The 24,705-nt window shown below is 50.7% G+C and overlaps 1 protein-coding gene across 1 annotated transcript in view; it reads left to right on the forward strand.

The window, feature by feature from the left end:
• The window catches only part of LOC144148556 (uncharacterized), a 47,018-nt gene extending 23,064 nt beyond the window's left edge, over nt 1–23,954 (forward strand). The window contains exon 2 of the mRNA XM_077680075.1: nt 23,564–23,954. Within this exon, the coding sequence (XP_077536201.1) occupies nt 23,574–23,954 (381 nt within the window). The 5' untranslated portion in view covers nt 23,564–23,573. The remainder of the gene's footprint in view (nt 1–23,563) is intronic.
• The last annotated feature ends 751 nt before the right edge of the window (nt 23,955–24,705 follow it).

Consider the following 24,705-nt stretch of genomic DNA (forward strand, 5'->3'; position numbering starts at 1 on the left):
TTGTTGCAGGCTACGCACAGCGCTTTCTGTCGAGGAATGATCCGCAGCTTCGGTCCATATAGTGACATCATCGGCATATGCCGTGACGTGGACGCCGGGGATAGCTGCAACCCCTCGCACAAGCTTAGTCATGACCAAATTGAACAGAGTTGGAGATAGGATGGCCCCCTGTGGAACTCCTGAACGGTTGTCAAAGTGTAGAGTGTCGTGGCGTCCAGAGCGGATTTCAAAGTCCGGTTAGCCAGGAAACTCCGAACAAAATTATTCAGTCTCTTGCCTGGGTAGGCGTCCGCCCCGCACACGGACCACTTAATTTAGGCCATTTACACTAGACCTGTACATCCAGCAAATTTCCACAGGGTCATTAAAGTTTCTTTCGCATCGCTTGAAGGCGTTATCCAATTCTTGAAGAGACATGACGTGAGGATCGAAATAGGCATGCACCTGCGGCGTCCCTTGGAGAGTCTGGCATGGTCCCAGAGAAAGTGGTGTATAGTGGGTCGGTCGGCGCTGCACAGGGGGCAGGGAAGGGTAGAAGGTGGTACAGGCGTGGGGCCGACTGGTCTCTTGCTGCTGAAACGCCCACTCCAGGTCCATCGGTCGCGGATGTCAGGATTAACCGCTGTGCTGGAGCGGGCCTTGTGTAGGAGGACCTGGAGACCTCGCGGGATGTCCTAGGGAACTGGTGAGTGTGGCTTCGGGATAGTTTCCTTGAGGTGACGGCGTCACCGCATTTTTCGTATACGGCGCTCAACGACTGGGTTGTTGAGGTCATGCTCAGGTTCGGGAATCGGGGCGGCGTCGCATGAGAGTTTTGGCTGAAGTCCCTTCTTTCAAATGACCCGAAACCAACCTTGGCAATGTGGACACAACCGGTAAATCACAAACCAAGGTCGACAAATGAGCACAAAAGGCACAAGTATCGAAGAAACACGCATTCTCGCTTCCAATACCTATCGGAACAAGGCACTTTCGCCATCTACACTGACGCCGCATTAGCGCCTGACCGATTCACGTGTGGCATACACCATGTGAACGACCCGAGATTGACAGAGTACATGACGTTCTATAAGAAATCAGAAATGGGTCCACTCACAGCAAAACCTAAAGCCATTCTACTGGCCACCACCATGCTAAGGAGCGATTTCCCTTCCAGCAAGAGAAAGTCGTCATATGTACTGACAATGCAGAGGCGATCAGCATAATGCACTCTCCAGATCCTCATGACTACAATTCCAATGAAATTGGACAAAGCGTCGACAACCTCGCCTAAATAAATGACACCACAATTCTTGTAGAATGAACCATCGGCCACTAGTCCAACCCAGGGTGTTCAAGGCGGCCCATCGCATGGCATCTGCGTACTATGTAATACAGGTTGTTGGGCGTTCCGCTGCGGAATTTGTTTTCGCAGCTGAATAACCTGAGTTACATTATAAGACAAAAAAAACGCAACATTGAAATCACTTAGAAAGACAAAGTCCTGGGTCTGACACAATAGAGAAGCATTTAGTATACGGGTGCGAGGTCTTGTAATCAGTACGCCTCGCGTATACCTCTGAAGGGAACGAGAAACAAAGTCAAATGTCCTGCCGCTCTTTCCAAGCGCAATGTTGGAGAGTGCACGTGGCGTCATTACTATATATGAGCAGAATAGTAAACCTGGCAACCAGTCAAGCAAAGGCCAACGAGTATGTTTGAATATGGCGACGGACGTTTGATGCGTGTCGCAGACAACATAACCTAGTAGTCACGTGGGAGACTCGTTGACGTCGATCTTTACTGGCGCGAAGAATTCGCATTTAAATTCTCTTCTCCTGCAGACTGCGTACTAGGGCGGATAGAAGTTCCAGGCTGTAGCCATGCTCAAGCGGCCCTTGTTCGGTGACCTTTTGTATAATGTGGCCATCTCGATGATAGTGGAAATCGTCAGTAACCACGTCCTCGCCAGCGTGACGGTCGGCGTGTCCACGATGCCCACGAGCGCACCAGCCCTCTGCTGCTGGGGCGAGCTGCCGCTCATCTTTGGCCACCTCATGTACGTGTACTGCGTGGTCCTGTTCCTGTCCGTCTCCTTCGACGCACAACCTACTCATACTCAGAAGGCGAGTTCTATTTCCTTTGCACAGTGCAGCTGCCTGGTTCCACCCACGCGAATTCAACTGATTAATCGGCTGTCAGCTGGAGGACCAACTTTCCTGGTGACACGGGTAAAGACGCCTAGGGCAACGCACTGTTACGAATCAGCCCGCCGCTGGGCTTTGCTTCAACACTCCTCGGCTGTGCGGTGAAGCCTCCACTACATGCGCCTTTCGAGCAGGCCTCCCTGTCGGTGACTCACACTTGAGGCCGACAATTCAAACGCGTCGCTACACGTCTGGATCGGTGGCGGCGTGATCAAACTTCAGTAGCGTGCCGACGCAACACGCCGAGACTTGCCCAAGGACACGGAAGCCCCGCGTCCGCTGCGGATACCTCCTCTCTCCGCTCTCTCGGACTCAGCGTGCGCCGCTACTACCGTCTGCTCACGACTCTGGAAAGAGTGGTGTGTGTGTCTATGCCGCTCGTGTCGTGTGCAGAATCTAGAGAGAACGCTTGTTTAGACCGTTGGGGCTTTGGGTATAAATAAGACCCCCCAAGCGCTGTAGTTCATTCCTGTTTGAGCAGTGAATCAGTGCTGTCAGTCTGCTCGAGTCCTGTACTGTAACCTCGCCCGCCGGAGCATTGTTCTTTGGCTTCGGCTCATCTCTCGCTATGAAGTAAACCGTTACGTTTGCCTACGGCTTCTGGTCTTCTTCGAGGCAGCAACATTGGCTGACCGCTCGCTTCCCCACGCTACCAAACATATGCCGGAGGCGACAGAGCTCGGCTCGGGTCGGCCTTCCCGGATTCAACAGCACGGATTCCCGGACTAGGGTTACACCCTCACTTTGGAGCTCATTAAAATCTTTTTCCTTCTCTCGGGTAGAAAATCGGCCGTAACTAGAGCATCCATCTTATTGTTAACGAATCCGATGGATCGATGGCTTTGTGCTAGCGGAAAGAAATGTTTCTAAATTCTGTGTACAACCCGACACGAGCCACTTTTTGATTCAGCGAAACAGGGACAGCTTCTGGATTTCTAGTGGAGAAATCTGGCGATGGCACCTTCCCTGCGCCTGCAGAAATTCAACATATATTAGAGCAATAGGCCCTCTCGAAGAAAGTGGGGACACGAATTTGTTTCGGGGTGTAAAAATGCGGCGGCTTTGTAAGTGACCCATACATCTTTACATTATCTTGAATATCTGCAGGTATCTATACAAATACATAGGTCCGGCAACACTGACCCCCATTACCAGTGAGAGTCAAGTTATTCGAGAGGAACGTTCTGAGAGCAAAAAAGTACTGCGTTAGTTATTTTTCGAGGAAGTCTTACTCAATGCGCTACAGCAATAGAAGGTGCATCTGGTTTTTCGCAAATTTCTGTGTTCGAGAAGAATTTTCGCTTTTCTTTTGCGGAAGTTTGCTATTCAGCATAAGGGGAAATTAAATGTACAGATACACTCCGGATTCCCGAAGGAATTGGAGCAGGGGGCCATGATGTGGTCCTTGTATCCACGCCATGAAATCTGGCGGACGTCGGGGTGCGGGCCGCAGGTGGCGATGTGCACAGCGCGTAAGCTTAGCAGAGCAGTGCAACTCCACATGAGGTGCTTTGGTGTAGCCTGGTCAACTGGAGCGGGGCAAAAGGGGCAGGTGGAGTTGAACTGGGCATAGTATTGAGGTGGCCAGGACCTCGTCACGGCTGGCGTGAGGGCGACTCCCAGGCGAAGACCTCTGAGCAGTACCTCATCTCGGCGATACAACCCGCCAGGGAGATCCGTACCGCGCGGGGTCTGAGAGCGCGCTCGGTGCGCCATAGACGTTCTTTTTCACTGGCAAGGCGAAAACCGTTTGACGAAGGTGCAAGAGGAGCTAGATATTGCACACGCAATGGGTGTGTTCCGGCATCTGCAGCCTGCATTGCGGGCTGGCTGTTCCGTTGGCGCCATGACACGTGCTCGGGCTCCATTTGACACTCCTGTGCTTAAAAATATTGGCCGCGTATCTGCTCCTTTCGCTGCAAATGTCGACAAAAGACGATAGTCTTTGTCGATCTTTGCTAAGTAAATGCCTCTCTTCGCTTTCCCGCTCACCTCTCTTGTTGTTCCTCTTGCGTCGCGCTCCTCCCAAGGTAAACACGCTAAAGGTTTGCTAAAGTCAATTTAAATTTATCGCGTTCCACTGCTCCAGGCCGGGTGCCTCGATGCCAGCGCTGCCGTATACGGCGGAGACGCGCGTGAAACGAGGCACCCTACTTCAACGTTTATAGAACCACGTTGCCCTAGTCCATGTGCGTTCCAAGCCGAGCGGGGAACCTATAGTCGATGTGCGTTCCAAGCCGAACGGGGAACCTGGAACCTTTCGTAACTGCTACCGCTTCATTTCTTAAAATGCCTCCAGAAGGTTTAGTGGCGCGGGAGACATCAGGCGACAGCTTGAATTTTTTCTGCAGTGGATCTAGTATTTCATTTCAAAAAAATCAAGTATCTATGAATTTTCTTATAAAGGAGTGCTGTAAATATCCGTTGTGTATTGATTTTCTGTCTTATATTTGAGTAATGTCTTGTTCTTGTTCAACAATGTTGACAAGTATGAACATATAAACCAGGCTTAGACGTTTAGACGTGGCTGCGAGTATATAAGACTATTACGCAGACTTCGCTTCACTTTGGCCGGGTCTCTGAATCGAGTCACAGACAGACAGACAGACAGACAGAAAGATAGACAGACCAAAATTTCTGGGTTTAAGTAGCCCAAGAAAGGCTATCGTCTTTAAAAGGCCCGTGCGGCCAAGCCCAAAACTTCCGGGATTGAAGGGAATGGATAACGATAATGAAGGGAAGCGATAATGAAATTGGGCTACACGTCTGTTTTCCGGATATCATAGGCGTAAAACGTCAGCAAAGCACAAAACTATAGAGACGGCTCAAGAAATGTTTTGCGTGTACAGATAGATACGCACATTTGTCCGAAATACGAAGTCATTAAAGTGCAGTGCGGCGTTAAATACGGCGCTGTATTCCTCAGATTACCATTCTCTCTCTGTCCTTGTTGCCAACGGTACACCCATCTTCGCAGGCGCATACGCAGCCGCGAGTCTGCCGCGGGCAGCCACCTCTGGTCAGTGCCGGATTAGGAAGCTTCGGGCCCCGGGGCTACTGCGTCCTTGGGGCCCTAATGATGATGATGATGACGATGATGATAAGGATTCCGCTTTAATATACGAAAATTATCGAAGCCCATGTTATGCTCTCTGATCAGTGATAAATTATACATATTTTACGCTGTCCGGAAACTAATTTCTTAAAAAAATTAACTTGGAAACTAATTTCTTGGTATAGTATTATATAACAAATTTTATCAGCCGTAAAAGTTAGTATGGGTTGATTGCCGGTTCATCACAGATTCACAATTAATCGATGCGCCGTGTCGGCCTGCACACGCCATGGTTCCGAAGAGTATTTTCTTGCAAGGAGCATATTTTATTAAGCCTGTGAGGTTTTAGCTTTATTGTAAAGTTCTCCACCTGCATATATGGGAGGGCTCAAAGTCCGCGCAGGCAGCTGTCACTCACAGACATGTCCCAAACAGTTGGCTGCCACGGCTTACGGGCCAAAATCCTGTAGGTTACCCGCACAGGCAGCTGAGAGTAAAAGTAAAAGTAAAAGTAAAAGTTTATTGGCATAACTTCCATACAGCTGAGAGCCAGAAACAGCCAAAAGGCAGGAGCCCATACACCAGAGTGCTGGCCGCCTCCTCAGCTGTACGTTAATAATATGAAGGACATGTGAAAACGATTATGATAATATATATACAGATGAGGGGAGTTATAGTTATATATACAGTAGTACAGTAGTATATACGGGTGAGGGGAGGTGAAGTGGTCACACATCTCTGTACCGCACAAAGTCTTTGAATTCCCCGACAATTTGGGCCCTCCTAGCGTCGACTGGCAAGGAGTTCCATAGCTCAGGGGCTTGGATGAAGGCACTAGTTTTCTGGAGGCACTAGTGGTGCGTGCGAGGCGCTGCTCGAGTCTCAGTGGGTCCCGTCTTGAACGGCGCAGGTTACCCTCCGGGATGGGACAGTCGCCGTGCAGAAACTTGTACAGGAGTACCCGCCTGGAGAATAGTCTGCGTCCGTCAAGTCGAGACCACTTCAGGGTCTGCAACCGCCTCTCGTAGAGAAGTTTGGTTGCCCGGTCCTTGATATGTAGCGCCGCCTTCGACGCTTTCCGTTGAACGTACTCGAGCCGCTTTTGGAGGTCAATCTGGTGGGGGCTCCAGATGGGGGAACAGTATTCCAGGACTGGAAGTACAAGGGCTGTGAACAGCGCACAGAAGGCATGGTGTGGCATGGCCCTTGACGTTCGGGTTATGAACCCCCTTAGCCTGTTTGCTCTTTTGCAGACATAGTCTCCGTTAGGTCTGAAAGACAGGCTGCGATCAAAAGAGACCCCAAGGAGCTTAGTTTCGGTGACCTCCTGCAGGCGTGTGCCATTGGCCGAGTAGGACACGTTCGCCGGTGTTCGTTTGCGAGATATTCGAAGGTATAGTGACTTGCGTGGGTTAAAGAACAAGCCATTACGATCACTCCATCTGGAAATCTTGACGAGGTCGGACTGCAAGATCTGCCGGTCTTTGGTGGTATGGATAGTGCGGTAAAGTATGTGGTCATCAGCGTATCTTAGAATGTTTGATTCAATGTCGGACGCAAGGTCGTTGACGTACAGGTTAATGTCGGACGCAAGGTCGTTGACGTACAGGTTAAATAGGGGTGGCCCAATCACGGATCCCTGAGGCACGCCCGTTTTCACAGTGTGCCACTGACCAGTTGCACCCCGGTAGTGGACCTGCGGCCGGCGGTTTGTGAGGAAGGCTGTTATCCCTTGCAGGGTCGTCCCAGTTATGCCAAAACCTGGGAGCTTGGTGATGAGGAGGTTGTGGTTAATGCTGTCGAATGCACTGGAGAAATTGAGGGAAAGAACATCGGCTTCTTTGGAGCTATCGAGGGCACCACTCAGGTCGTGGTGAAGGATGGAGAGCAAGGTTTCACAGCTTCGTCCTTTTCTGAAACCATGCTGGGTGTTGCATACGAGATTGTTCATTTCTAGCTGTTCGGAGATTTTGCTGCAGATGAGAGTTTCAAAGATTTTGCATAGAATGGAGGTGATGCTAATTGGACGGTAGTTTTCTAGAGCGTTCAAGGGTTTACCTGACCCTTTGTGGACAGGGATAACATGTGCCAGTTTCCACACCTGAGGGATGAGGGTCCTGGGGAACGTGTAGTTGTACAGAGTGGCCAGAGGAAGGGAGATACCAGGAGCACATGCCTTGAGTAGAAGTGGGGGTATGCCATCTGGGCCAGGTGAGGCACTGTTCTTCAGTTTGCAGATAGCAGATTCAACCTCGTCTGCTTTCATCAAAGGAGGATCGAACACAGGAGTGGCCTGCAAGTGAGAGCGCTGGTCCACTGAGTGGTGGTCCCTATGCGGAGTCGGGCATGGGTTGTTGAGGGATGGTACTACCTCACTGAAATATTCGCCAAAGGAGTTCGCAATGTCCTGTGGGTTGTCAGAGAGGCCACGTTCAAGATGGAGTTGAGTGGCGGTGCTATTTCTCTGCTGGGAGCCGAAGAACTGCCAGAACCGTTTGGGGCATGTTCTGGCCTGGCTGGCGATGCCCCAAAGGTATCTCTGGTAAGACACTCGTATCTACTTTTTTAGGGAACGGAGAAGATGCTTGTATTCAGACCAATGTTCGGGGTCTTGACTTTTCACTGCTTTTCTGAAGAGGCGCTTGGTTTTGTTTGATAATTTCCTGATGGGACCAGTTACCCAAGGTTTAACTTTATTCTTCTTTGAGGTTAGTTTTGAGTACGTGGAGTCCTTGCAGGCTGCCGAGAACAAGTCGTAGAACAAGTCCCAAGGATTGTAGTCCGGCAGAAAGTCCATGCAGAGGAACCAGGGGGCAGCGGCCACCGAGTGATTCAGGGTCTCGCGTCCATCCCTGTTGAACAGGAGAACCTGCTTTGAGACGAAGCGTTTGCCTGTGCAACCGAGGCGCCATGAAGATGAGATCCCGATGTGGTCGGAGTTTGATAAGGGAGGAGTGTCCGATACTGATTGTGGCTGAGCCGGGTTCCGGCAAAGCACAATATCCAGGGTGTGATTGAGATTGCCGCCATGAATGTGTGTTGGGAAGCGAACAACCTGCGTCAGGTTGGCGTACTGCAACCAGTCTAGGAACTTAGCCTCTGTGTCGTTAGTTGGGATCGGGTCCGCGGAGTTCCAGTTGATGTGAAGGTTGAAGTCGCCAGTTAGTAGAATGTTCATGAAGAGGTCCCCTTGAGCGCCGATACGATCGAAAACCTCACAAAGCTCGGAGAAGACACCGTGCCCCGTGGTAGGGGGCCTGTAGAATGAGCCAAGCAGCAGCTTCCCACGGCGGCAGTTGAGTTGCGTCCATACAAGTTCGGAATAGGGGCATTCAAGGTCTGCGCGGCGCGTAGGGGAAAATTCGTGCTTGACGGCAATCAAGACACCACCTACGCGTCCACGACGATCTTTTCTAAATACGGCGTATTCGGGACCAAATATCCCAGGCGGCACAGAAAGTGTGCCCCAAGACCGGCCCGTCTATGGCCGCTTTCTGGCATGTCCGGCCAGCATCCAGGTTCTGGCAGCCACTGATCATGCGTTGAACGGCCAACATTCGGCAACCAGCGCTTCGGCATTTTTCTGTCCGCCCGTGTCCGGACGCACAACGGCAGCTAACCGGCTGCCAGATATTCAGTGCTCTTACGACTGCCGATGTTGAGAAAGAGAACGGCCGAAGTACGGCCTTAGAGCATCCGTTTTTTCTTCGGGAAGCGGTAATCGGCCGAAGCACGGCAAGCGACCGGTCACAGAATATGCGTATTCTTGCGGCAGTTGGTATTCGAAAGGAGACCGGCCGGAGCGCGGCTGCCGTGCATTCGTTGTTTCAACGGTGAACCGCGCGTCCGGCGATAGAATATTCGTTTTCTTCTGGCAACCAGTGTTATGAAGGACACCGGCCGACGTACGGCCCCAGAATATACGTTTTTCATTCGGTTAGCTGTCCTCGGCCGAATTACTGCAAGCGAATGTCCACAGAATATTTGGCAACCGGTGTTCAAGAGGAGACCGGCCTACGTAAGGTATCTGGTTATACGTCATCTTTTCGGCAAACGGCATACAGCCGAACAACGGCACGCGCCTGGCAGCCGAGAATTCATGCACAGACGTGTTTGGAAGGAGACCGACCGGTTTTTTCCTGGGGGGAGAAAAAGCCGTTAGGGAGCCGAACGACGGGGACGCGTTTTTCATCCGCTCCGTGTTTCTACGTTTTACATAAACGAACATCGTTTGTCAAACAGTAATGAGTGTTCTCGGTGAACGGGCAAGGTGCAAGGACTCACTGGACATTAGCAGGGAACCTTTTAGGCCATCGAAATGTCATTTATTCCCACAAGAAGACTGTGCCACACCGACGGGTGAGCTAAGCCTCGCCAGTCATCGCCGCTACCACGCCTCGGCCGCCGGCTTCGTCGACGCATCAGCTCGAGGCTATTCGCCCCCTCAAGAAATGGAGAGCATTGGAGACATCGACCCGGCAGAGATGTCCGATCTGAGATGGAGATGGTTCACCAAAATAACTGGCCTTCAAGGGCGTCGAGCAAGCGGCCACCACGCAGGAGCTAAACCGCCACCATGTCAAGGACTCCCCACCAAAGAAAGGCAAGTGCGAGCAAAAGCGCAAGTTATTCTGCTTACAATTAAACTGCGACAAGCAATGTTGCACTATGTTGTTGGTGATAAACGTAGGAAAGACTCGCTCGTGCATTGGTAGGATCAACTTCATGCCCTGCACTATGTTACTTCATGGGATTTTACGACTGTCTATTTAGAAAAAAAATTATTTTAAATTTGCGATAACAACAGAGCCTTGTCACTGACGAAGCCTAGCTGTTAATTTAGTTCCGATGTTTCAAGGTGAGCTTAGCTACTCTTGGGATATGACTCATTTGGTTAAACATAATCGCCAGCATCCTAGCAAACACGGGTTTTGTCAGAATTTTCTTGCTTAACGCAGATTGTTGAGTTCACGCACGATTTGGCTCTTGCGATATATAAGGTTAAAGTGGTTGACTGTATATTCTTGGACTGCAAAAAAGCAAATGATTGTGTTCCATATCACCTTCTGCGTAGTACATTTCATCCTATGAACTGAATGAATCGGTTTTTGCATTGTTATTACTATTGGCCCTATAGCTTTGTTCAAACGTACTGTGTAGTGTAAACCGGACTATAGCGAATGAACGTGATTCCGTATACCTGCAGCTTTATTCGAATTTAATAACACCCTGGTGTGCTGATTCAGAAAAGTTTTTGGATGTTAAACAGCGTGTTAAAGGCACCTTTACAAGAAAACCTTCATTCCAATTGAATACGTATACCATAAATTATGCGGCTGTGACAACGGCCGAGGAATATAAATACCTAGGAGTTTATTTAGGGAGTGGTTAGAGGTTAAATAGGCAGGTTCACACCATAAAAGTTACGGCTGAATATGTTTTTGGCTTTCTGAGACGAAATTTCAGTGAACCTCCATCTAACTGAAAAGAACAACCGTATTTCACTCATGTGCGCTCAATCTTGGAGTACGCATATGTTTTCGTGGATCCCTACACCAAAGAGCTGGTTGATACGCTCGAAAACATACAGAATATGTCAGTGTGATTCGTATTAGGTAATTGGCACGCTCAACTTAGCATGAGAGAAAATAAAAGTAAACTGAAATGGCAGGACGTGAAATATCACAGACGAAACCACAGGTTGAACTTTTTTCGTAATATCTATCATTCGAAAACTGGAGTATAAGGGGAGAAGTATGTCCAAGCGCCATTCTACATATCGCAAAGTGGGACCGCTAGCTTAAAGCAAATTATTAACTTTCCTTTAAGGGTGACGCCTTGCGCGATTCATTTTATTTTACATCAATACTGCAGTGTAATTATCTTCCACGTATGATTGCATTAACTGTTTATATTGACGATTTTCAGCGCGCTTTGTAGAATTATTTTGTTATTTTGTCTCATATTTAATGCTTCGTGTTATGTATCTCCTATCTGTAATGCATGCAAAGGCAAGCAGGCATCAAATAAATAAATAAATAAATAAAACAATTAATAAATAAATGAATAAAAATAAATAAATAAATAAATAAACATCCAGAGGCGCAAGTTTGCCTCCGACGGGTTGAGAACCCTACGCATTCAACCTTGACCAATAAAACATTTATTGCCCTATTCGTTGCAGTATGCAAGGTTTCCTGTATGCATGCTACCATTGCTATGTTATTGGTTTGAAACAAATTATGTAACTCTAATTTTACGCCTTTCCTTGCGTGAGCACAAAGGGATACAACTGCAGCCACTTGAAGCAGGGCGTCATTCGCAACGCGTCTAGAATTTTTTGAACGTAGTATGACATTAGAAGACAATTAAGTTCTTTTGGACTATTAAGTGGTGTGGACGTATACTCATGAAAACATTAAAATAGATTGAAAATGAAAGTACCTGTTCGCTCCTTCTTAGGATCAGCCCTGCGCAAGGTCATCAGAAACGTTGATCGAGTAGAAAATGTCTTTGCAAGAAAAATGGGCAAAAACTGGACATACTTTTTCGTGAAGGAGTTATATTAAATGCTCCTGAGTGTTTTGTTGAGAACCAAAACGCTTCGTAAAGGCATTCACGCCGGTTTTATATACATCAAAATTGGCCAAGCAACTGTTATAAAAATAGTTTATGTAGTCATAGCATGAAAGTGTTCCGGAATATTGCCCTAAAAGAAATTGGCTAAAAGCGGCGCAAATTATCTCTCTGAAATTCAACCCACTAAAGTATGCGCCCTCCGCCCCCCCCCCTCCCCCCCTCCTCTTTCCCCGTTTATTACAGGTAAGCCGCCCCACAGAGGATATCAGGACCTGGACAATACATCTATTCAAGCTCTACAAAGAACTGAATATTTTCTGTGTTCGGCAGTAAATGAGGCACAGCAATTAAAGGAACGACAATTTGTGAGCACTGTTTAATAAATGAATTTTGCTGTCAACTGAGGCTGGTAATTATGCAAGGCTGCGCTGAAAGCTTGACGGCTGGTGGTTGCGCGCGAGCTAACTTTGAGAGAGAGAGAAAGGACTTTATTGGATCTCCTGCAGTCGGGGACGGGTCAGGCCTCGCAGGCATAGAGTTAATACTACTGCTCGCAGGGCTTCACCGTCCCGTAGTCTTCGCCGCTCACTGCGGCGTCGGGCCGACCCCGAGGCCTGCGTCTGGTCGGCGCGGGCTACTTGGAGTGCCGCCGCTGTCTCCCCTACCCCTCGCTCCCGCAGGAGGAGGCCGAGAGGAGTGCGGGTTCTCCTTTCGCCGTTGCTTGCCCAGTGCAGCCTCGAGCCGCTGGATAGCCCTTAGCTGGTGTTCGCGCTCTGAAGAGCCGATCGAGTCCGTAACGTCCGGAGGGAGGGTCGGCCTCCCGTCTTCCCTGTACCAGCGCAGCGTCGCGCCGTACGTGGTCAGGGGTTCCGCGTCGTAGTCTTCTTCTTCGCTCGATTCCTCGTCGACGTCGGCGTCCGTCGCTGGCGCGGCTCGGCACGTGGCGAGATCACGGGCCGCGGCGTCGGCTACCTCGTTGACGTTTCGGTGGCCGTTGCGGAGCTCCCGGCCCATGTGAGCCGGAAACCACCGGATGGTCGTGCTGGTGTTCCTGCGCGCTCCCTCTCCGATGCCGGAAAGGACGCGCATCGTCGTCTTGCACACCGTGCCCCTGGCGAAGTTGGCTATCGCGGACTTGGAGTCGCTGAACACCGTCTTCGTCCCCGGGTGGAGCAGGGCCAGCGCGATCGCCGCCTCCTCTGCCTGTCTGGCGGACTTGGCGCGCACGCTGCCGGCGCTCAGTAGTTCTCCCGTGGCGGCTCGCACCGCCACGACCGCGTAGGCGTCGTCTCGGTCCCGATGTTTGGAGGCGTCCACGAACACCGCATCGCCTCTCTCGTTGTACTCCTTGGCGAGCGCGCACGCCCGCGCCATTCTCCGTTCCGAGTTCCGTCCCGGCGCGACGTTCTTCGGGAGCGGGGGCACCACCACGCTGTTGGCTATGTCGTCTCGTAGCGGGATCAGCTCGTCCTCCTCCTCGAAGGGGCAGCCCAGTCCTACGCGTTGCAGCAGTCTCCGGCCCGTCCGGGTCGACCCCAGGCGTTCCAGCTGCGCCACTCTCTGCGCCTCGCTGATCTCCGCGAGCGTGTTGTGCACTCCCAGAGACGCGAGGGCCGCGTTGCTCGTGCCGTTGAGTAGGCCCAGGGCCGCCCGGTATGACTTGCGGATCGCCGCGTCGATCTTGGCTCGTTCCTGGGTCCTCCATTCGTGAAACGCTCCCACGTAAGCCACCTGGCTCACGACGAACGCCTGCAGCAACCGCAGCAGGCTCGCTTCTCTCATGCCGCGCGCTCGCGTCGCCAGTCGCTTGACGAGGCGCGTGGCGATGCCCATCTTCGTGATCAGCCGTTCCACGGTGGTGGTGTTGTAGCGGCGGCGGCTGTATTACGCCGCGAGAGGTGTCCTCCGGCGCCGCCCGATACGCGTAGGTCTCGAACTCTCGTCCTCCGATCGCGATCTTCTTCACGACCTCGTATTGCATCATCCTTTCCCAGCTCGGGGTACTGACTACTAGAATGTTCTGAGCGAGGTTCGGCAGCATGGTGTCCTCCCGCTCGGCTTCCTCGCTCGCTTTGGCCGCCGCGAAAATGGCTCTTCGCAGGTCGATCAGCGGCACCTTGCCTACTTCTAGGCCGCCACGTGGCCGCATGACCACGCGGAACTCGTCTCTCGGGGCGATTTTGCGATTTTGCGATTTTGGCGATTTTGCGAGCATTTTCCTTCAGCGAGGCGAGGCAGCCCAGCTAAGCCTAACGAGGGAACCGACGAGTACGGGCATGGCGACGGCCACGTCGACGGCCGCCGCCGCCGCCGCGGGCGTGCCCGGACCTGCCCAGCGGGCGGAGAATCGGCGCGCCGACGTAGAAGACTTCCAAGAATCCTGCGAAATGGATGTGACTACTGCGGACTCTCCTCAACGCGAGCAGACTGTGTCGGACTGTGTGTCGGTGAGGACTGTTACCACGCGCTCCGGCATCGACGGCGACGAAATCGACGGCAACGAGCGTCCGCGCGCCGACGACGAGCCGGAGGGAGGCGACGACCACGCCGGGTGGACCCGCGTGTCTCATCAGCGTCGTCGCAAGAAATCTGTGAGTGTTCTGGAAGCTTCCACGCAGCGAGCTTCGTCACACGCCGGTAAGCTAACTTTGATGTGGCTGCATTGGACCCAAAATGCTGGGTTTGTGCTGCTTCTGCACTGCGCGAATGAGTCATCTGCTTGCGCGACATGCAGTGACCGGCCTCAGTACAGTTAACGTACTGTGGCTGAACTCCAATGCCCGTAGCACGGCCGTATTTCCGGTAGCTGTAGTCCGGCTGGAGTCCGACGACCGCATCTCGGCTGTCCTCCGGCGGCCGTACTTCGGCCGTACACGGGTGGCTTTGGAATGGCCGGAGCCCTACGGCTGGAATCTGGCCGTATGACTGTAAGCCGGTCGACTGGCCGACGGACACTGGCCGTTGGACAGCCATGGGAGTACGGCCGTATACGGCCAAAAGGCCCACATTTGGACATGGGCCGAACATGGCTGCCGGAAAACGGCCGGAGAGAAAATCACCGGCCAAAGTACACTGGCCTGTTTTAGGCCGAACAGTCCTGTGCTGCCTGGGATTTCGTGATCCCGGACGGAGTCGCCGAGCCACGTTTCACTCACACACACAGCGTCAGCTGGGTTGCAGCTCAGGTCGGACTGGAGTTCAGGCGAGAAAGCACGCGGCGGCTAGAACACGCGCGCCTTTGAAGGAGGTCGGCTCAGATGTGTCGCGCAACGCAATCGACCTTCCTATCGCAGCACGAATAGCCCAAAGACGATAAGCAGAAAAATGTCGTTTTTTGGGCTGGCGAGCGGTCCGCTTCGTGCGTGGGTTTGCGCATGGTCGTCGAACTTTCAGCGGCGATGAACTCCTGTTGAGCAGCTGTGATGGTCTTGCTAGTCGGCAAGCCGTTACACATTAACGGGTCCCCTTTGGGTTTGAAAGCGACAGGTGAGTGCGAGAGGTGGCATCATACAACAGTTTCATAGGGATAGAATGTCTCTGCTCACCCCTGCGCTGCTGCTCCCGTAGGTGCCGCGCAACAGTTCCAGCTGTGAGTAGTTCTTTGTCGATCGGTCGGGTCGTTGTTCGGTCGTAACTGGCAGTGGAAACACGCTGAAGCTTCTCGTCTAGATTCGGTGTCAACGACGGAGGCGAGTATGCGTGGACCTCTCGTTTTGGAGTCCTCAACACGTCTGCCGCCTCCACTCCTTTTCCCGCGCTCCTTCGGGGGTTCCTCTCCTCCTGCCGCTGCGCCCAAGCGGGACCAGATCTTCGGGCCGCCCTTTAGTCCGCGTCGTCCGCCGACTCATTCCAAAGCGTAAAGCGCCCAAGGGGGTTAAACAGCTTACCGTCCCCGAGTAGCGGCGGAGGTCTGTCTTCAAGACGGCATCGAAGGGGCCGCACGCAGGATGCGTTTATAAGTGGACACAGCTTTCGTCATCCCGAAAGGAAATAGACGTTGTTGTTATTTTGTTTGGTGTCCACGCCTGAGCTCTTCACACCGCCTAGGCCTGCTGATTCCCCAACTCGAAGGGAGCCGCTGCGGTCGCGCTGGCCAGGCGGCCTCTGCGTCTATACGGAGTGGCGCCTAGAGAATTACGCTACGAATGGAGTCGCGCGGACATGTAGCTTCCTCAACGCTTGTTGCTCAGACAGCCTGCAGAGGCTACAGCCCAGAGGCGTGGGCTGAAGCCGAACGACCCCGCGAGTGGCCTACACAACCTTTGAATATTTAAATAACCATATACGCCTCGAGCGCTGCCTGTAGGGGCGCCACTGAAATCCCCCTAGTGGCCCGTTTCGAAAGCAGCCGCGGGAGTCCGTGCCCCGCTCCCCAGTGCCGCCGCTGCTTTTGCGGCACGTTCACGACTGAGATTTACCGTTTGCGGGCGTTTGAAATCCATGTTTATGTGGAGCAGTCACTCTGTTCGCAAATGGGGTGTGTTTACGAGAGTGTAAATGTTTCTGACGCGATCTTAGTGTGGTATATTCGGTCTGTATAAGAGCCAGGTGTGTGTGCCACAGGCCAGCGTCGCGGAACAGGCGTTTGATGGAGCCAATTGTAGTTACACTGACCTGAATTTACTAGCTGTGTCTCCGTAACCACCGGTTCCTCAGATGTTCATGCTACGGCTATACATTACGATTTAAATCGGTTTTGTGCGCTTACATATTCAGCGGAGCACTCATATCTGACAGCACGCCAGTTACCTTTGCCAATAATATACCTCAGATATTGATCACCACCATTTACAAGCCAGTCTGTGTTAATTTCGGGAATATTCAACAGAAGTACGATGGACAATGCATAATTATACTCGGGGATCAGCACACGACAGAGTCGTCTTGTCGTGAGGTGAGCGCCCGCAAACATTCATCTGCTACATATATCCTCTGCGAGCAGCGCGGAGACGGGCTTAGAATATAATCCGCGTCCTCGACTAAATGCTTCTTCGAAATATCGTCATATGTCACAGGGAGCCTCCAGAATAAAGCAGAAACTGAAATCAGAGGGCCTTATCACATACCACACTCTTCCAACGACACCTTTCATCACTTAAAGGGACCCAGAAAAGCCTTCTGTAAAAGTTACAAAAGGCCTGTATTGTCACGTAGCACCAATATAGCCATACAATGCCGTTGGAATTATTGATCTACATTCAGTATTAGCTGCGCCAGAAGCAATTAAATGCACCTCTCCCCACTTGCCAATCGACTCCTCCTCCCTCTCTGCCTCCTTCAAAGCAGCTAGCTACATTCCTGCGCCTAGGCTCGCGTCAATCACTGCGGACCCGCCTTTGCCGCCTTTGCCTCGGGATCGCGCAGGAAGGAGGAAGAGCAGCCGGAAGCCAATGGCAGTGACGCCGCCGGCGGCCGACCTTGCATGCCGGCGATTGGGCGAATCAGGGGGCGCCTTCGCCGTTGCGTCAGCAGCGATCGCCGTTGCGTCACCCGCGGTCGTCGTTGCGTCAGCCGCGGTCGGCTCGCTGCGGCGTCGCGCTCATCGGCTGAGAAAGGCGATCTTCAAAAATTGTTTACAAATTATCTGTACAACGTATGGGGCTCACACTTGGCTCAAAAATCCCCCGTTATGTGTTCTACCACCTGAATGCATTTGATTGCCACCTTCACAAAGCTTTTCGGGGTCCCTTTAATTGTTGAACAGCCTACCTTGTATACTTCCAAAAATGCGTCCGCCGTACGATCAGCTCTTCGCTGAAGTAGAAAAACAAAAGGAAAGTGAACACGAGATTTGTGTGTGGGATTGCTAAACCGTTCATTGCTTGATTTCGCTCCGCATTTGTACACAGCGTCCCCCTCCCCTCCCCCCCACTGATGTATGGCGAAAAAGCAGTGCATTTCGCGTATAGTTGGTCTAGTGAACCCTACCTGGCTTAAGTTTCGACGAACGTCTTTAGCATGTCAGAAGCTTCACTGTTTTTTTTATTTCTGTTAGAGCTATTATGTGTCTTAATTCCGCACTTGCACAGCATTTTTTTCCCCCGTGGTTTCATTAACTTGCCTTGGGTCTTCCTATATGACGTGTGTGGGCACATATTTAACGACGCGCCGGCTTGGAATTTACTTAACATTTTCGCATGGCTTATATTCTTATAACAGGCATTAGTTATTGTCCGGGATTGGGTAATGACATCCCCGAAACACATTTTTCTGCGACATATATTCGAAAAGTAGCCGCGTTCGTTGTCCACGCTGCAAAATGAAGTCGACCTCTCATTGTGCCAGTATCAGGTCTAAACGAGGCGACAGTAAAATTCATTTGTGCCTGACGTATTTGAGAGAGAGAGAGAGAGAGAGAGAGAGAGAGAGAGAGAGAGAGAGAGAGAGAGAGAGAGAGAGAGAGAGAGATGAAACGTTTATTTGAACTGAAAGGTCTTGATTGAACTAGGGTAGGTTCCCTCCTTCTAGGTCCCCTGTTTCCTCTGCCCCAGTCTTCCGAACTCCAGGGTCAGAGCTGGCCAGAGCTGCCTCCCATAGCTCATATAACTTGGTGTTGGTGTTTACTGAGGGCCATATAGTACGACAACCCCAGGATGCATGGAATAGGGTGGATATTTCACCGCACTTATTACATGCGTTTGAGAATTTCTCGGGGAACATCTTCGATAGCCTGAGGATGTTGGGATAGGTGTTCGTCTGTATCTGTCTGAGAGACTGGTGACATGGGTGATATACTGCTGCCGTCGCCGACGCCGCCCGAAAGAGCGGCGACGAAGCGCGCAGAACCGCGTCATCGCGTACTCTACGAAGACGCAGCTGCTTTTTAAGTGACCTAAGCGTAATCTTTGCCTATAGACGCCACCATAAAAATTTTTTTTTGAGGGCGCGGAAAGGCGAGAAGAAGCGAAACAGAACCAAAACACTGCACGAGCCCGTATCAGCCACGCAGCGCACATCCCGTCAACGCCGTGGAGAAGCGGCGGCAGGCGGCGCAGCGATCGCGAAGCTCGAGGCGTATATACGCTGATCATTCAGCGAGAAATATCGAGTCGATATCAATCACGCTTATGCGATCCAATCCACTAGCTTTATTTAACGGGTCTTCATCGCAATGAACTTCCTTGTCAAGCGCTATACATTGAAATTTCTGTCAGAAAGTGTGTATGAGCCCGTATGGCAGTGCTTAAGTTGTCAATAATTACATATAACGTCCCTCAGGCTTAAACAATTTACAGTGTTCTTCAGACATTCTTTCATTATTCTCATGCCTGACCCTTTCTTATACCGAAACGTGCAAGCGCCGAAACGTCTGCGTAGTTAGATGTCCGTGTACCGAAAAGACTACCGAAACGACCTGTGCCAAAAAAGACTGGAGTCGAGCTCGGGGACTTTTTTATGGGGCTTCTTAGGCCCGATCAAGCTGTGTACGCACGACTTTTGGTCCAAGACGTCTTCTCATAAATCTCGGGAAAACAAAGAAGAGGAGTAGGAAGAACTAAATTAAATTGAAATGGACTCGAAGGTCGTCAACCATAACCTGAGGGGCCCCCCATTCCTCCCTACCTGTCAGGAGTTAGTCAGCTTCTGTGTGAAGGTGAGGTTAAAGCTCCTGCCTTCAACTTTCAACGCGGGCAGCGAGCACACTCAAGATCTATTTTTTTTTTCATATGATCGAGCGGGGCCCCTGACAGCTGGGGGCCCGGGGCTGCAGCACCCGAACCCCCCACCTTAATCCGGCCCTGCCTCTGGTTCTGTGGAAATGGGAACATCGTTCATGTCCGAGCTCATGATTTACGGGCTGGCTAACGTCATAACGAAGCTGAATACCTTCACAGGTGGAACAGCCCATCACCCGAAGGGGAATCAGCGGCCCCAGCAGGAGGACGTCGCTCCGAACACCGCCGCCCACCCTCGGTGCCTGGACTGCACACGAGGCTAACCTAGAAACAATCCGTCAGTGCGTTGCAATGGCCCTGGAACCAGCGCGCCGAGTGTCAGCACATTTCATGGTCATATAAACGTGGATAATGAACCCGCTGCCACGATTGAAAAGAAAATAACTAAGTCATACTATCTGTCAAATCCTCAGAGAGGATTCTTTATGCTGGATTCTTTACGCAGAGAAACGCATATCTCGATTTGATAGAGCTCTCAAATCGAGGTACGCGTTTCTCTGCGTAAAGAATCCAGTCATTGTGGTTGGGCTGGATGTGCCAACACACAACAGAGGCCATCCGGCCGATCTCTTGATGCAGTAGGTTCGGTGGGGAAGCTTCGAAGCTACCGCAAGGCATTGCGCCTCCCTCTTGCTGGCCAATCCCGTAAGCGGGTATGTTCCACCACGAAGAAACTGCACTTTTGTTCCACCGCTGCCAACATGGTGTGGAAGCGTAGTGGTTAAAGCACTCGTCGCCTTTTGTGGTGGTCCGTGTTTGAATTCCAAACGAACTAAAATAAGCTAAAATAAGCTTTTACTTATACTGCCGCGGGTTGTAGCGCGGGAGAGATTTTAAGGGCTGCGGACAAAACGATCCGGGCCTGCCATCATGGAGAACTTTCAGCGGCAAGTTTGGAAATCCACTCGAGGTGCAACATCCGGGTCTCCGACCAAGGAAAGCGACCGCCAGCTCTGCTGTTTCTCCAGCCTTGCACCAGCAGTGCAAGCTGCGCCAGTTTTTTTTTTTTGACTAAATAGTGTTCATGGCGGACAAAGTATTTAGCTTACCGATCGAACTCCTTCCACCCACCGCCAACATGAACTGACTCACTTTTTCAAATCACTTTGGGGCGAACGTCGCACGCGCGCCGTCCGTAAGCTCTTCGTACGGAGAACTGCGACGACTGAGAGCGCTCTCCGCGGTACGAGAACTAAGTCTTTGAAGCGGTGCCCGTTCTCTGTACAGGGCGAACTACAGCAACGCCAATTGTTCGCACAGTACACATGCACTGAAGGTTTTCGCCCTAAATACGTGGCGCCGTGTAACAGTATAGAAGCAACAAAAGCACGCAGACTGAGATCATTGTAAAGCGGAAACTGTTGATTAACAGCTGAAGTAGCAACCCTGTCCTAAGGTTAGATGTAAATCGGTTTAAAGGAACCGCCGAGCAGAACCTGGCGAAACTACTCGATCAACGGATCCGGAAGTAGTACGTACCGTCAACTGCATTTTTGCGTGGCTGTGTGGCCGCATACGTAGATAAAGGCGAAGAAGTGGAGCACGCCGAGATCGCCAGTGTTATTTAATGGGCTCTTGAGCTCTATACCTAGTCAACCTGATGTACAAACATACGTTTATGCAGATGACATTGTCTTTTTCTCTTCTTCGCAGGATATTCATTCCCTGTTTCATTCTCTTCAGTCGTATCTGAACGCTCTAGAATTATGGCTGGACAATGAAATTTTCGTTAAATATCAATAAGTGTGCCATTCTCCTGTTCCCCCTTACGGACCCAATACCGATTTCGTTATCCTATCATCAACAATCCATTCGGCAGTTTGAATCACTAAATTCCTTGGAGTTATATATGACAGTAAATTAGATTGGCGCCTCCACATTGAGCACAATGCAGCGAAAGGCTCCCGCGCTGTCGCTCTTTTGAGGGGTCTTAGTCACAAGCGATCAGGACACTCTTGATGATTTACCGCATGTATGTTCGCCCAGTCTTAGAATTTGGGTGCGTTTTGTTCTCTGGCTCTGCGACCTATAAGCTCTCGCCTTTGGTGAAGCTTGAACGTCAAGCCTGCCCGCTTACGTCCCGATTAGGGTGTTGTACTTAGAAGCCGGAGTCCCAACGTTGAACTGCAGGTAAAAGTACCTAACAGTCAATGCATTCGCAAAGTTCTTTGAGTCCCCGCTGGCCAGAACACAGGCTGTTTTCCTCCAGCATGCAATGTCGTTTTTTGGTTCCTATTGGTCTCGTCTCCGGCACCCACAGGTAATTTTTGCCAATTCGTTGCTTACTCCATTAAACACCACCCTCCTTTCAGTTCCCGCCTTGCAGTTACCATCCACAGTAGTAAGGATTTCGTTTGATAATATTTTCCCCCAAAACGCTAAGCTTCTCCCGCCTAACATAATCAATACCATTCTCCCGGCTCACCAGTCCGAATACCCATCCCACGTGGTCATTGCAACTGACGCTTCGAAAAAATACGAAAAGGTTGGGGTGGGTATTTTCTCTCCGACATTGAACTGGTCTTTTAATTGCGGTTACCAGATTTTATCCCCATTTTTTATGCAGATTTCTTGCTCTACTCCTTGCAATCCTGAAACTTGATCCGGTGAATTCTTCCGTGATGTTACTCACCAACTCCTTGTCCATGTGCATGGCTCTCTCCTCAGAAACTTTACATCATATATATTGCCAAAACGTTTTATTCCTGCGTCCCCACTCATGTGCGGGAGATTCGGCTCGTTTGGCATGGCCACTGTGGGTTAACCCTCAATGAAACCGCTGACATATTAGCTAAAACAGCTTTGGCTTTACCGATCGTCGAGGTTCTTCCCCCGTTTTCTTGCGTGTTGTTGGCACGCTATCGCCAATACCTGTTCAATCAAGATGCCTCCGACCATGGTCTGAACACTTCTCCTGAACTTGAACACCTCAGGTACCGCTGGGAGAGAAGTTTATGCCAAACTCGCTTGTGCGGAGTATTGATAACTTCTTTTCGTTGTGGTGTGCCACCACTTAATCGGTGTTTATTCAGGGCAAATCTGATAACCTCCCCCTTGTGCCACTTTTGCCAAGGAATTGAACCCGAAGAACATTTCTTTCTTTTTTGCCGCCGGTTTTCTAACCATCGGAGAAGACTGCTGGAGATTCCCCTGCTACGTCTTAGACTGCCTTTGACTGACCGGTGCTTTTGTCGTTTGGGGAGACTAGGCTGGGCCGATGCCATAGGGACGTGTGCAACGCCATCCGCTCCTTCATTTCGCAGACAGCTCGTCTGCAGTGTTTAAAACATTCCGAATAGGCTGACTTTTACTATAGTTTTCCTAATCTTCTCTCTGTTGTTTCTTTAGTGTTTTTTTCTCTCTCTCATTACCTACACCAAATTCTTTCTTCTGCTCCATTATTTTGCCTCGCATGATTGATTGTAATGAAAACATAACTCTTCTTGGCCAATCCCCCTAAGTGTATGCGCCATTTTTCGTAAGCAGGAGAATGCGCCATTTTTCGGGCCACCACCACCAGTCGCTGACCGAGCACGCGAGCAGCCAGCGGAAGAGAAAAGCCGCGGGTAGTCCCTCAGCAACAGACATCAGAAACAAACCTTGCGTCCTTCTGCGCCGACTGACAGGATTCGTATTGTCGTCGGTGCATTGATGTCCGATCGGTTCACGGGTAAGTTATTGCATTGTCATTCTGTCTGCACCACAGCTTGCTTCCATCCGGTATCCTCACACTAGGCCTAACGTCGGGGCAGCAGCGGTTCGACATGGCGCGATTTGCAAACCAGGGTCCAGACCTTCCTGTGTCGGAGCGCAGGATAATTCATGCGATGTTTGTTCAGGTGGCAAAGGCTTTTAACTTCGAAACGCGCGTGCTGTAATTGCGCTGGGTAGGGATGTGGATCAGCTGTGGTGCCACGTTTCTGCAAGGCCGCGATTGCGCACACTACTACAAGTTTTACGCTTACCGCTTCCAATGGGCTGTGTTTTTATCCTACGCTTACCGTTGGCGACATTCCTCCGCTGTGTATTTTTACTCGTTCTCTCTCTTTTTTCGCTGTCTTCCCCAGCGTGCCACCCATGCCTAGGAGGAACTCGAGTGACGCTAAAGTGAAGCTTCTGAAGGAGCGAGTGGAGCCCAACCAGGGATTATCGCTCCAGGAGCTCACGGGCCACCTGTCCCAGATGCTGCATTTCGTGAGGACCAAGTGCGGCCGCACCGTCAAGTCCCGCATGATTTTCTTGCACAAGCTCCCCACTGCGGTCGCCATCCGCGACGAGAGAAACGGGTACGTGCGGACCAAGAGCCGTCAGCCGACTTCTTCACTCAATGCAGGCAGTGTGGAGAGCTTCACGACTTCAACGTCGGACCGCGCTACGGACGACGAGTGTGGCACGTGCTCTATTCATGTCAGGGGCGCATCACACCACTTTTTCATCCTCTACGGTTCATCTCCGTAGAGTGTCGTGTCCACCAGAGGAAGTGGAGCGAACAGCTCGCTCTCTGTGGCTGTTCATTTCGCCATTCCTTCATCAGTAGCGAGCTCGTCCACTCGCATGCAGTTGACAGTACGAATATATCGTGTTGTTGCTACCTAAATTTTGTTATAATTATAACTTAATCACTGCAACCCAACTTACCGTCTATTCGTTATAGATGTAAAAACGTAATAAATTGCAACCTTAAAGAGTTGAGAACGTACTTTTACGCTTTATAAGTGTCTTCCAAGAACAGTTGGTTAAAAATGATCTCTCTTTTTATGCATTGCTTCCTGATGAATGTTTGGCCGTTAATTTTACTTTGTGTGAATTGTTAGCTTTTGTGTAGATTCTTTGGATAATCTGGTGTAAATTCTTTGTGTATGTAATTCTTTACATGCTGTTGAACGTACACTATTGTATTTGTAGTTTGTTGCCATTTGTGTATATAAAAATTTTACATTTATTTTCTTGCATTTTTATTTATAAAACGTACTCTGAACGTCCCTTCGCAAGGTCATTGCCTTCTGACGGGTTGACGGGCCTTTTCAAGCGGTTTCAAGACAGCTTGTAACCTATTATTTCCGTCAGAAGTTGTATTTTTCTGTGAAATAAAATGTATGGAAATTGAGTTCAATAATCAAGCTTGCTTACACCTTTTCGGACCCAATTTCTTAGCCTTTCTAATACAGCGTACCTTTTTCAAGTGCCCCTGAGGGTTTTGGAAACACAT

The sequence above is a fragment of the Haemaphysalis longicornis genome, unplaced genomic scaffold (genome assembly GCF_048455015.1).
Source record: "Haemaphysalis longicornis isolate Haplotype H1 unplaced genomic scaffold, Haemaphysalis longicornis Haplotype H1 scaffold_8, whole genome shotgun sequence".
Taxonomy (NCBI): domain Eukaryota; kingdom Metazoa; phylum Arthropoda; class Arachnida; order Ixodida; family Ixodidae; genus Haemaphysalis; species Haemaphysalis longicornis.